Source organism: Mastomys coucha, unplaced genomic scaffold (genome assembly GCF_008632895.1).
Source record: "Mastomys coucha isolate ucsf_1 unplaced genomic scaffold, UCSF_Mcou_1 pScaffold16, whole genome shotgun sequence".
Lineage (NCBI taxonomy): Eukaryota > Metazoa > Chordata > Mammalia > Rodentia > Muridae > Mastomys > Mastomys coucha.
Genome location: NW_022196898.1, coordinates 45836936 through 45849638, shown reverse-complemented (window position 1 = coordinate 45849638; position 12703 = coordinate 45836936). Strand labels below are relative to the sequence as shown.

Genomic DNA, 12703 nt, shown 5'->3' with positions numbered 1-12703 from the left:
GGGTGGATGGATGGATGGATGGATGGATGGATGGATGGATGGATGGATGGACGGACGGACGGGCAGGTGGGTGGGTGGGTGGATGGATGGACGGACGGACAGACGGACGGATGGACGGATGGACGGATAGACGGATGGATGGATGGATGGATGGATGGATGGATGGATGGATGGATGATGGATGGATGGGTGGATGGATGGGTGGATGGGTGGATGGGTGGGTGGATGGATTGGTAAATACAAAGGAATACGCAAGTAAGCATCTGGAACTTTGTACCATGGAATTTTCTATTTCTAGACTAGGAAGCAACCCTCCTTTCTGTGTAATGAATTTTAAAACAGTTAGTTGTAGGCTGGTCCTCAGCTCTCCCTTCCCTAAGACTCATTCTGCACGACATACCTATTAGTGGAGTATTCTTCTGCCTTAATTTAGCCAAATTTAATCTCTAGGAAACAAAAGTTATTTGAATGTACTGGCACAAAAGTCTAAGTGAAAACAAAGCTGCCTCTGAGGGTCTCTTCTGTTTGATTGCTGTCTAAACGTACGACTGCTTTCTTTGCCGTGTTGCTCACAGGCTACGCAGAACCTCCAGCACCAGATGTCCCTAACAAGCAATGCTCTCTCCAGGAGGCAGTCTGGAGCAAGCGGTAATTCCTAGCACACTGATAGGTCTACAGTCCACAGTCCGGGGGTGCAGGTGCAGGAGCACAGACTCCCATCTGCAGCCTCCTGGGACAGCAGCCAAACACATCTCCTAGATTTCCTCACTCTATGAACACAAGACTTGGCTAGCTTAAACAATGAAAAAGCCGGCCTATGTGGATTCACTTCCTTTAAAAAGCTGTCGGTTGACTTCACTTGAAGCAGCAAAAAACCCCTTTAGCGAGGGGGTATGTCCATTCTACATTCTGTTTCCTGAACACAAGCTAAGAAACAATCAAACCTGAAGCAAAGGGGCAGGAGATAAGAGTGAGAGCAGATGAAGAGGTAAGTGGCTGCAATGAAGCTAGTCTTCTTTAAATTGTCTTGTTTTTAAAAGTTGCTTCAGCACTAAGAACGGATGTCCAACTGAGGGAATGGCCTTGGTGGAAAGAGTAAAGCAGACTGCATACCGCGGGTGCCGGGTGGGCAGGAGCACTTGAAATGGTTCACAAGGTCGATGCAGGTGCCTCCATTCTGGCAGGGTTGGTTCTGGCACTCGTCCACTTCATACTCACAGTTGACACCCTGATACCCTGGAACACACTGTCAGGAGAAAAGGACACAGAGAAATGGATCGCTGCTGGAGATGAGCACAGGGCCGAGCAGGGGTCAGGTTACCGTGACTCTGCTTTCCACCCAACGAAGCAGCTGTGTATCCGTCCCTCTGTAAGCACTGCATTCTCTGCTACTTCCTTGTGCAGGGTCACAGTGACCTATTTCTCTTCCAGCCCACGCCCCCCAAAGCCACTTGAAAGGAAAGCGAGGACTGTACATTCTGAGGGTCATTTTCACAAGACCCCCCCCCCCAAGCAAAACTTCCGGGTAAGGATTTCCTCATTCGTGTACTCTGCATCCCTTCACACGTGATGAGCAGCCTGAGATTCAGATAGCACATGCTTGCAGTAGTAAAGTCACTGCAGCCATGCACGATTGTGTGAAGGGGCAAACAATGAGGCTGAAGGCAGTGGGTAATGGAGGATGGGGGGGGGGCTATGGAGGGCAGGGGGGCACTGATGGAGGGTGGGAGGGCAATGGAGGAATTAGAAGAAACAGGACTTGACAAGGCATAAGACAACTGTGGGGAAGTTTCATTCACTATGCCAACAGTGCCTACAGAGGAAGTCCCTCACAGCACAAGACTACAGAGAAAGGGGAGAAGCAAACTGAAAAAGGGGATGCCACTGTGTGTGATGACATTCAGTGACCCAGCAACAACGGTCTTTTGGAGAGCAAGCTCCCGAGGGAGTTTGGGCTCCTTGGATTCCAGAGTTGATCTTACCAAGGATACACTCACTGTGTGTCACTAGGCAGGCAATATTAAATGGCTATAATTCTGCTCGTTTGGGCTATTAAAAAAAAAAAAAGTCAGATGTGTAGACGTTTGAGTTCAGCAGCGGCAGGCTTTTGAACTAACAGATACAGCCTGCTCTGAGACAAACTACGGTATGGAGGCAGCAGGAGAGAGGCTGTCTGCTGTTGCTTGGTGGTCTGGGGGGCTTCCGGTTCCCACCCTGGTGTTTGATTAACATCTGGCTCTACCTTCTATCAGCCCAGACACTGGAGAAAGACACACACTTAAACATCACACACACTGAGCACGGTGCTGCGGCACAACAGGGAAGACCACACTTTTTGTTTGTTTGTTTAAGAGAGTTGGCTGATGAACCGTGTTGCTCTTTAGGAAGCACAGGGACTATATTGTACTAGGAGAGCCTGCAGGGTACCAACATAGAGAGTAAGCCAGTTTGGTCCAGACTCTATGAAGACAACTTACCAAAGCTATGGGAAAGTATGGCTGAAAATAAAAACACTGGCTGCCAAACACTACGATAAGGACTAAGGATGGGTAGACATCTATACACTGCAGGACACAAATGGCTGAACTCGGTAACCAGCATTTTTAACTTCGGAGCCCACTGAGCTCGGCCATCTCCTTACCTCACATCTGTATCCTCCAATGAAGTCGCTGCAGGTGGCACCGTGCTGGCAAGGATTGGATGCACACTCATCAAGCTGCTCCTCACAGTAGCTCCCCGTGTAGCCCAGGGGGCACTGGCAGTGATGGGTGTTGCCAGCATTGATACAGACGCCTGAGTGCTGGCACAAGTGTTCAACAGGTACTCCTGGGACACCAAGTAAAGAGAGAAGCGTCAGAGAGCGTGACACATGGCAGGTTCAACCCAAATGCCAGTGAGCCCGGCTGGTGGCTGCTCTAGGGTTTTGTCTGTGTCTAGTTCATTTCAATCACCTGTCTCTTTGGGATCTCTAAATGTCCCTCCTGCCTTTATTCAGACCCTTGTCCCCCCAGTAGTGTGCCCTAAGATACCAGCATGTATGTCAGTGCCTGATGCTTAGGGTTGGAGCTCACCTTTCTGCAAGGCTGCCGCCTTACAGGACACGTTGAGCACATCACAGTATGCACCGTCCCAGCCAGGCGGACACAGGCAGTGTGGCCTGGCCTTTTCCTGAACACAAGTTCCTTTGTTTTTACATGGAGACCGGCTGCAGAGGTTCACCAGGGTCTGAAGCGGAGGCAAGGGTATACATGCATCAAAATCCAGATACCAGAAATGAAGTCTCTGAGTTACACTGTGTCACGGGATGTCAAAGGACTGGTTTTAGAAAGAAAGGGACGCCTTCAGAGAAGCCTTCACTGGGGTTACTGTCCTAGATGCACTCTGTCACTTTATAGCCTCGTTTGTCTGGCCGGTGTCATTTTAAAAGGCCTTACCCCAGGAACCTAACAACTCTAGAGGCTCAGTAAGCTGTTATCCAGAGCATTAGACATGACTATGTGAGCATATGTGGCCTCCTTGCAAGGCTGGCAAGGGTTGCTGTCTGGACCCATGCTTCCTATGTTAAACCCACAGGACGACATGCACCTTGAGCAGCCCTGCCTATGGGGAAGATGGGTGAAATGATCCAATTCAAAAGCCTAAATGGTCCAAAACCTTATTTTCAACACCAGGCTCCTGAATAACATAAAGCAAAAGGGGGGATCTGCCTTCCTGACAGACGGCTGTGGGCTGAGAGACGGTCAGCAGAGGGTAGGACCAAGCTGCTTCATGAGGAGGTGGCTGCTTCTGGGTCCAAAGTCATCAAATGCGTTCTGGAATTAGTCACTTATTCATGAGCTCTGAGTTCTGTTACTCTTTAGAAGATGTAAAGCAGCATAAATGACCATTTGGATGTGACCTTGCAAAGTTTAGAAACTATCCTTTCTGGGGATCAGGCGGAGGCTGTTTCTCCTCCATGAATTGAAGGTTAGTTTCCCATGAGGACTCCTTCCATCCTAAGATTATATACAGATTTATATTTATATATTTGAGTTTTAAAGATACATAGTTTGGTTATGGCTATGTTATAACACTGCAAAGCCTTACCCTGTTAACTATACCTGGTATTTACTGATTTGATTTTGATTGTTCTGTCCTGGGTTTGAATATGAAACAACCTCAGAGGCTCATGTATTGAGGGTTTGGTTCTCAGTGATGGAATTATTTTTGAAAAATTCTGAAAACTAGAGGAAATGCCAGATGGAAAAGTGGCTCACTGGGTACATGTCTGGGGAAACTATATCTCGTTCTTGGTTTTCCCTGTCTCATCTGTCTGTCTCTGTCCCCTGTCTCTTCCCTTGTCTTCTCCCCTTTCCTCCCTCTCCTCTTCTCCTTGTCCCTCTCTGCTTCAGGCCACCATGAGAAGAGTCCTACACCAGTTCTGTCCCCATGACACTTGTCTGAGGCCCATAAACAAAAGCAGCCAGCAAAGCCTAAAGTCTCTAAAACTACAAATCCAAACAAACCTATTAGGTTGCTGTTGTTGTTGTTTTTAGGTTAGCAATGAGAAGCTCACAACCGTTCTTCCTGCACACGCACTGTGAAAGGTGTGTACGTGCTCACTGTCAGTCACAGTTTCCTCTCGTTAAGCCTCTCCAAACACCCAGAAGCTTGTTAGCCCATATGGCATTGCTGGTGTCACCAGTCTAGACCCTTCTAGCTGTCAAGAAGGTGGCTCAGCCACCTCAGGGACCACCTGTGATGCGCAGTCCTCTCTTTTCGAATGGTTCACCCTGCTGGGAAACTAGACAAAGTCTTCTGCTACTGTGAGGAGCGGGGTGAGCGGTGAGCTGGAGGGAAGCTGATTACCTGACAGTTTTTCCCGGTGTAGCCCAAGGGACAAATGCATCGGTAGGTACCCAGGCCATCAACACACGTTCCCGCATTCAGGCATGGGTTAGAGCTGCACTCATTGATATCATGGAGGCAGAAGGGACCAGTGAAACCCACTGGACAGAAGCAAGAGAAAGAGTTGATTCCATCAACACATGTGCCGCCATTGAAGCAGGAACTGAGGAGCAAATGAGAGACAATATCAGCTATGCGGACTGAGGCCCTGGGCCGCCACTGTAAAGTCTGGCTGCTGAAATCTAGGATGTAACTGGACAAACACCTTTGAGACTCCAATGCCTACCCCCAGGAAATTTTAAAGTCTTCTAAACTAGACTGGGGGTCAGAGATTACCGTATCAACTTCCTTTCCAATATCCACCTTAGGAGCATTTAAATGGCAGATCTGCCTAGAATCCTGGAGAGAGTTGTTTTCCATAACATAATTCATCATTAAATCAATCAGCCTTACATGAAAAGTCCTAAATAGCTTTTCACTCTAGATTTCTTTATGAAAGAGAATAACCACATTGCTAAAATAATAAAAAGAAATCAAACAAACCTTCTAAAATCTACTTAGACAGTGGTAACAGATCTACAAAGAAAGAGAAATCTTACATCTGGAACAAAGAGACAGGAGAACAGAACAGAATTGACGGCTCTTCTGCTCCATAGAGAGAAATAAGTGATGGTCTATCCCACTAAAGCCTTTCAACCTCTGACCTTTGGCCTTCCAATTACATGTCTTTCAAACACTGAGCAATGAGAGAGGACTGTGGGAAGGGTCTCAAGTGGAGCTCATCTTTGCCCTACAATCCTGGCATTGTGCTGCGATGTTATCTCTCCCCTCCTGTCTTCCCTGTGAGCTGCTGGGCTGGGCTGCTGCCTCCCCTCCTCCCCTCCCTTGTGAGCTGCTTTGATGTTACATCCTCCCCCCACCCCCCACTTCTTGTGAGCTGCTGGTGCCCAGGTCCACCCTGCTCACCTCTCAGTGCACTCGTTGATGTTGTTTTCACAGTGGACTCCGTGGAAGCCCGCGGGACACGTGCAGGTGTAACTGTTGACATAGTCAGAGCAGGTCCCCCCATTCTTACAGGGCTCACTCAGACACTCATTCATGTCTGTCTGGCACTTATCCCCTATGAAGCCGGGAAGGCACTGGCAGGAGAAGGTATTCACTTTGTCCACACAGGAGCCTCCGTTCTGGCAGGGGTCTGAGACAGGACAAAAGAAGTGGGACTCAGGACAGCAGCACTGTGAGGGCGGATGACCAAGCCACACCCTTAAGAAGCATATTCGGGCTCCCACATTTGACCCCGTTATATTTATCCTGACATGAACCCTATCATGAAAAATGAATTCAGTTAACATTTGCCTGAGTTTTTTTTATCTGTTTGAAAATCAAGATCAATCTAATCTATATTAAGACTATTTTATAACATTAATAGTCATAAAAATTGCATTGATCCTCTACATATATGTAAATCAATTATGTGGTTTAACACATAAAATATTGGGACTACTGACAAGTATTTTCAAAACATGTTTGTGGAGGCTGAGGGGGCAGGCTAGACGTTCAGTCTGTTCCAAGAACACTGTGTACATCAATCGCCTCCCTGTATTTCTCTCTCACTTTATTCTTTTTTAAAAAAAAAATCACTTCAGTACAAGTAATATCAACAGGTTCTGAGTTATAATCATAGCAGGGCTTTGCACAATCTAATGACAAAGGGACTAAAGCAAGAAAACCATGACATGCTGCTGGCATGCAGGGTGTGAAGTGACAATGGTAGAAACCATCACAAATATGAAATGAAAATTTAAGCAATGAATTGAAAGGTCAAGTGGACTCTGCTCTATCAGAGTCATTTAACACAACCCAAAACATGTTCAAGAAGAAAGGAGTCAAGCTTGGTGGTTCATTTAAATGGTGAGGCAGGAAGACTGCCATAAGTCTGAGGCCAGCATGGGCTGCACAGGGACTCCCAGGGCAGGCTGAGCCATGAGAGTGAGAAACTGAATTCTACCCAAACAAACTCTTCTCCAAAAGAGAAGGGGGAAATGATCACAACCAGATCCAAGAGGGAAATTTGAAAATAAGTCAGTTAGGTAATGTGCCATGCAGGTTTCTCTTGTCGTTTTGTTTGGTCGACTCAACACAAAACCACAGTCATCTGAGAAAATGCCATCAGATTTTCCTGTAGGCAAGTCTGTGCTGGCGTTTTCTTTATTAATGATTAAGGCGGGAGGACCTGTGGTTCTCAGAGTCTATGAGAAAGCAGGCTGAACAGCAGAGCTGACCCTGATGGTGGTAGTGCAGGTGAGCCAGCTCGGAGGTTGTGGGTGTGAGTGTGATGCGCTGCCCCCTAACCCCCAGCTACCTGCCGTAGTAGAGAGCTGGCCCTGCCCCCCGAGTGGCTGTAGCATCTGGGGGAACACACCCTGCACCTTGCCTAGGAAGCACTGAGTGCTGAGTGCTGAGCAGGAGAGGGGACCCCGCCTCCTGCAGATGGACTGGTGGCCCAGCCAAAGTAGAGCTGAAGAGCTAACTAGCCTTGGTGGTGTGACTAAGGGAGAGCCTATAGGCTGACCAGCTCAGCTACCACCCAGGCCCAGATCCAGGGCTCTGAGTTGGCCCACCACAAAATCTATATCATCTGTGAATGGCAGGGACACACAAGAAAAGGGTCAGTTCTACTGAACCAAACCTGTAGGATCTCCATGACACTGCACAACAACAGGTTAACCAGGAGGAGTCCAGCTGAGGATCCTATCTTAAGGAACTGGAGGCCTCAACCAGACCAATGATTCACTGTAATGAACACGCACAAGTAAAGATGTGTGGACAGAGGGGTGTACTGTGGGACACACTGTGACACACTTCAGTTTTCACGAGGAGATATTTTCTATGCTTTAGTTTTTCATTTGTGTGTGTGTGTGTGTGTGTGTGTGTGTGTGTGTGTGTGTGTGTGTGTGTTTTATTTTTGGAAGAAGGTTGCAAGGGTAATGGGGTGAATATGAAGGGATGAAGAGAGGAGTGGGATTGGGGTGCATGATGTGAAACTCACAATCAATCAATAAAATGATAAAAAAAATAACATGGGATAAGGATTTCCATTAAGAGAAACAAAAAAAGAAAACAATAAGGAAGGAGGGAAAGAGGAAGGGAAGAAGGGAAGACTCAACAAGCCATGGGGAGCAAGCCAGTAAGCAGCACTCCTCCATGGCCTCTACTTCAGTTCCTGCCTCCAGGCTCCTGCCCTGACTTCACAGTGATGACTACAGTAGTGTGATGAAATAAACCCTTCTCTCTCCACGTTGCTTTTGGTCACAGTGTTTATCAGAGCACTGGAAACTTAACTAAGACAGATGGTATTTCTGAAACACATTTCACCAAAGCTCAATCCAAACTAAACTAAAATAATCAAAGAGTTAATTTTTAAAAAAGATTTAAAACTTGGCAATAATAATGGTAATGATAATGATGACAATGATGATAATGATAATAAAGAGTTCATATCTGGCTGTTTGGAAGGAGTATACACCCATTATGCACAACATCTTTAAGAAGAAAGAAGAGAAGGTAAACTCCTATCATAACATTTTTATCTATAATACCTAAAAACTGGAAAAGCAAACAAGTAGCAATAAATAGCACAGGTAAAAATAATCCGAAAATCTAAAATGCAAAGCTCTCCAAAGTCTGAAACCCCTTGAGGGTCAACATCATATCACGAGAACAACCAAAATTCATAGCAAAGTCAGCATTCAGATGCACCGAAAGAATTGCCTCAAGTTACCTTCGGCCTACTCACGCACGATCCATACGAAATCATGAACGAACCCCATGCTTCCACTTGGGTCACATCCCTAAGATGTGAATATTCCAAAACCAAAAGACCTAGAATGTGTGAGCATTGAATGCTCAGCACTGCAGGCTGAGCATGCTCAATGTGCACAGCCAGGGTGGAGACCACTCGGCAATTAGACAGAAGACACTAGTGGTGATATTGACACGAACTGGCCTGAAATATTACTGACAAGAGCAGGCCTATATAGCTGCATCTATATAAAGTATTAATTTATCTATAGTGGCAGAGGGAGGTCTGTGGTGGCACGGGACAAGGAAGTGGAACAGAAGGTGAAGCTACAGAGGGACTTTTAAAGGAATGTTCACCGTGGTTGATGGTTTTCTCTATCATTTTGCCAAATTGGATGAAGTCCACCAAGTATTAAAACACTTGTAGCTTTTGTATGTTTACTGCCCTTCAAAAATCTATGTTCTCACCAAGCTACCCCAGCACTGTTTGTATCTGTAGTCTGTCAGCGTTTAAAATGCTGTAGAGAGGTGCTCAAAACAGAGTCTACTTCTTTGATTTCTAAAAACAGTAGCTTCAGAAGAAGATTTAAAAATACTGGAGTATGGGACATCAACTTCAGTGAAAGGAGCATGGCTCTCCCTGTGACTGAGTTTTCTCTCCCTGGGGACCCGGGAGCAGGTGTACTCACTGGCAAGGCAATCATTGATGTCCTCCTCACAGTCCATACCACTGAAGCCAGGAGGACACTCACACATGTAGCTGCCCTGAGTATTATGGCAGATGCCATGGTTCATACATGGCTTGGAGACACACTCATCGATGTCAATTGTACATCGCTGACCTATGAAGAGAGGGTAATGAATAGACAGTCTTTGGAAGAAAATGCCCACAGAAATCAAGGCAGGGTGTGTAAGCACTGGTAGGTGTAAGCTTCAATGCACTGCACAATGAGCTTAGGGTGTTCTGATGCAGGAGGCCACCTGATTGGTCCAAATGCAGGAGGTCCAGAAAGGCCTTTACATCCCTGAGAAAGCCTCCCAACTACTACCCATCGCCTGAAACGCTTGGGTTGGAGGGTCTCAGCTACAGGCTTGAGCAGCCTACGGCCTCCCATGTCACCTCTGAATGGCCCGATTGCTTTGAAGTGCAGAATGCATCCTGCATTATTACCTTGCCAGCCAGGAGCACACAAGCAGGTGAAGCTCTCAAAATTGGGCGCCTCTTTACAAACAGCAGCATTCTCACATGGGTTTGGGGAACAGGGAGCCAACACTGTTTGACAATTCTTGCCTGGAAAGCAAATGACAGCCTGTGATACAGAATCAACCAAGGAAAAGGGGGCATCCGGAGTCTGCAAACCCCGACTGCTCAGAACCCCAGGCTACAGCAGCAGCTCAGTGGTGTGCCGTGACCCTTTGGTACAGTTCCTCATGCTGTGGTGACCCCAACCACAAAATTATTTCCATTGCTACTTCATAATTGCAATTTTGCTACTGTTAAGAGTTGTAATGTAAGCCGGGCGGTGGTGGCGCACGCCTTTAATCCCAGCACTTGGGAGGCAGAGGCAGGCGGATTTCTGAGTTCGAGGCCAGCCTGGTCTCCAGAGTGAGTTCCAGGACAGCCAGGGCTATACAGAGAAACTCTGTCTCGAAAAAAAAAAAAAAAAAAAAAAAAAAAAAAAAAAAAAAAAAAAAAAAAAAAAAAAAAAAAAAAAAAAAAAAAAAAAGAGTTGTAATGTAAATATCTGATGTGCAGGTGACCTGATATGCACATGGCCCACAGGTTGAGAAACTCTGCTCTAGGATCTGCGAGATACCTGCCCCTTCCAATATTGGCCCAATGCAGCTAACCCGGTGACCTTGGGCAGCTCATTTATCTCTCTGAGCCTTCCCTAGCATGTCCTCAGGGAGGATTTCTGTGGACTAAGAGGGAAGCGCACTCTAAGTCCTGTCTAGCACCTGGTGAACCCTAGCCTCTCTGCTGGCTGCTTCCTCCACTGCTACCACTGGGGCCAGCTCTATACATTGTACACCTGCATCTCCCTTGCCAGGGGATCTCAACTGCTATCATGGGATCCTGACATCTGCCTGCCAATGAATGGTTCCTGCCTTAGAATGCTGAACTCACACTTAGAGAAAAATTAATAGTAAAAATGATTTCACTAAAAAGAGGATCAAGGTATGTTTTAAGATCACAGTAGCTCTCAGAAGGTGAACTGTAGACTCAATGCTTCAATTCTTAGGACTGGCGGCACGTGCCTTTACTCACTGAAGGATTTTACAGGATATTGAGTTGTTTATAAAGTCACGTTACAACAAAGTCAACTTTAACAGTCATCCTAAAACTTTGTATTCAGAAAGAAAAACACATTACCATGAATTTTCTCCACAATACAGTGTTATAATGTCAAAGGGATGGATGCCACTCGGCCAAGTAGGCACCTGGCCTAGACATAGATAACTTTAAAAGACAGGGCTTGGGGTGTAAGTTAGTTGTAGAGCCCCTAAGGATGACTCACAACAGCATAGGCCCCTCAAAGGCGACGTCATCTAAAAGGTCACCCCAACATGGATGGTGACTCAGGAGAGCTGCGTCCCTGAAATCCACCAAACAACTTAACAGAAGAGGAGGGAGGGGAAATGACAGTTTGGACACAATATATGAGAGAAGAATAAGTAAAAAATAAAAGCAGCAACAATGAAAACAAAACGATACAAAGAAGACAAAAGGCCCTGGGATCAATCCCCAGCACCAGAACACAAACAAACAAAAACCCAAACACTAAAAAGCATAAAGAAGGAACATGCCACCATGTTTCCTCAAAGCTGAAGAGGTAGCCTTGAGCAACACCAAACTGAGTCCTCAGAGCAGCATCGCTGAGTCCTGGCACAGGGCACACACACCCTCCAGCCACGCCTGCAGCTGCAGTACCCACCTGTGTAAGGTAACACGCAGTGGCAAGTGTAGCCGCTAATGTCATCAAAGCAGGTTCCTTGGTTCAGACAGGGGTTTGAGGCACACTCGTCTATATTCACCTGGCAGTTGTAGCCTGGAGGACGAGAGGGGGGAAACAGGTATGCATTGAAGCTGTCAGCCTTTTATCACCTCAGTTACTGACCAGCTCGGCTGGTGACTGGGTCAAGGAAATGACACTCATTTCTTTGGGTCATGGGAGAACCTGCTCATTCGTTTTAATTCGGGCTCTCTGATACACAGTCAATGGTTGGACAAAACTGTGAAGGGAGGGCCTGATTCAGGCCTCACACTCCTCTTTCTAGAACTGGTTCTGCATAATGAACTGGGCACTCACCATGCTGAAAAGCTTGCTGCTCTACCCAAACATGGGCCCTTTAGTGGGAAGTTTCTGGTCAGAAAATGTGCAAACTCATGAAGAAAACCCCTGAGGTGCCCACTCTTCCACCCATGTAGTCTCTGCTATCAGTGAACTATGTCCTAAAGCCTTAAAAATAGTTCTCCTGTTTCAAGGCAGGAGATTTATTCCCACTAAAAGATGAAAAAGAAAGAGAACAAAGAGTGGGTCTAAGGCAGGACCAGAATCCGTCCATCTTTGCACCTCTGATGTGGCCCTTAAAGAAGACAAAGCCAGAGCACTGTGAGCAAAAGGGAGCTGGGAGACAGAGGCCGGGGCTCAAAGGTGCTCACTGTTCAGTTTACAAACAGGTTTTGATGTTATATTCTCATTTTCCATGTGATCACTGATAAGTTACAGTGAGATTTAAAAAAAAAAAAGAAAAGAAAAGCGCTTTTGAATCTACAAGCTTCTTGGCAAATATAATATATCAGAACATTAGTGTCTGCCATAGAGACTTTCTGTCTGGTGTCATCTGGGTATCCTTTCTCTGAAATACGTGGTATCTGTGCTGGACAGTTATGTTACTGTCATATACACTAAAGCCATCTGACAGACAGAACCTCAATAAAGAAATGGCCTATAAGATTTGGCTGTGGGCAAGCCTACAGAACATTTCTTTCTTTCTTTTTTTTTTTTTTTTT

General features: G+C 46.3%; 1 protein-coding gene across 1 annotated transcript in view; it reads right to left on the bottom strand.

Moving 5' to 3' along the window:
- The window catches only part of Notch2 (notch receptor 2), a 142163-nt gene that overhangs the window by 23098 nt on the left and 106362 nt on the right, over positions 1 to 12703 (bottom strand). Inside the window, exons 15-22 of the mRNA XM_031374957.1 lie at positions 11625 to 11738; positions 9860 to 9979; positions 9378 to 9530; positions 5854 to 6082; positions 4849 to 5050; positions 3072 to 3225; positions 2642 to 2826; positions 1114 to 1246 (exon numbers count right to left, since the gene is read on the bottom strand). Of these exons, the coding sequence (XP_031230817.1) occupies positions 1114 to 1246; positions 2642 to 2826; positions 3072 to 3225; positions 4849 to 5050; positions 5854 to 6082; positions 9378 to 9530; positions 9860 to 9979; positions 11625 to 11738 (1290 nt within the window). The remainder of the gene's footprint in view (positions 1 to 1113; positions 1247 to 2641; positions 2827 to 3071; positions 3226 to 4848; positions 5051 to 5853; positions 6083 to 9377; positions 9531 to 9859; positions 9980 to 11624; positions 11739 to 12703) is intronic.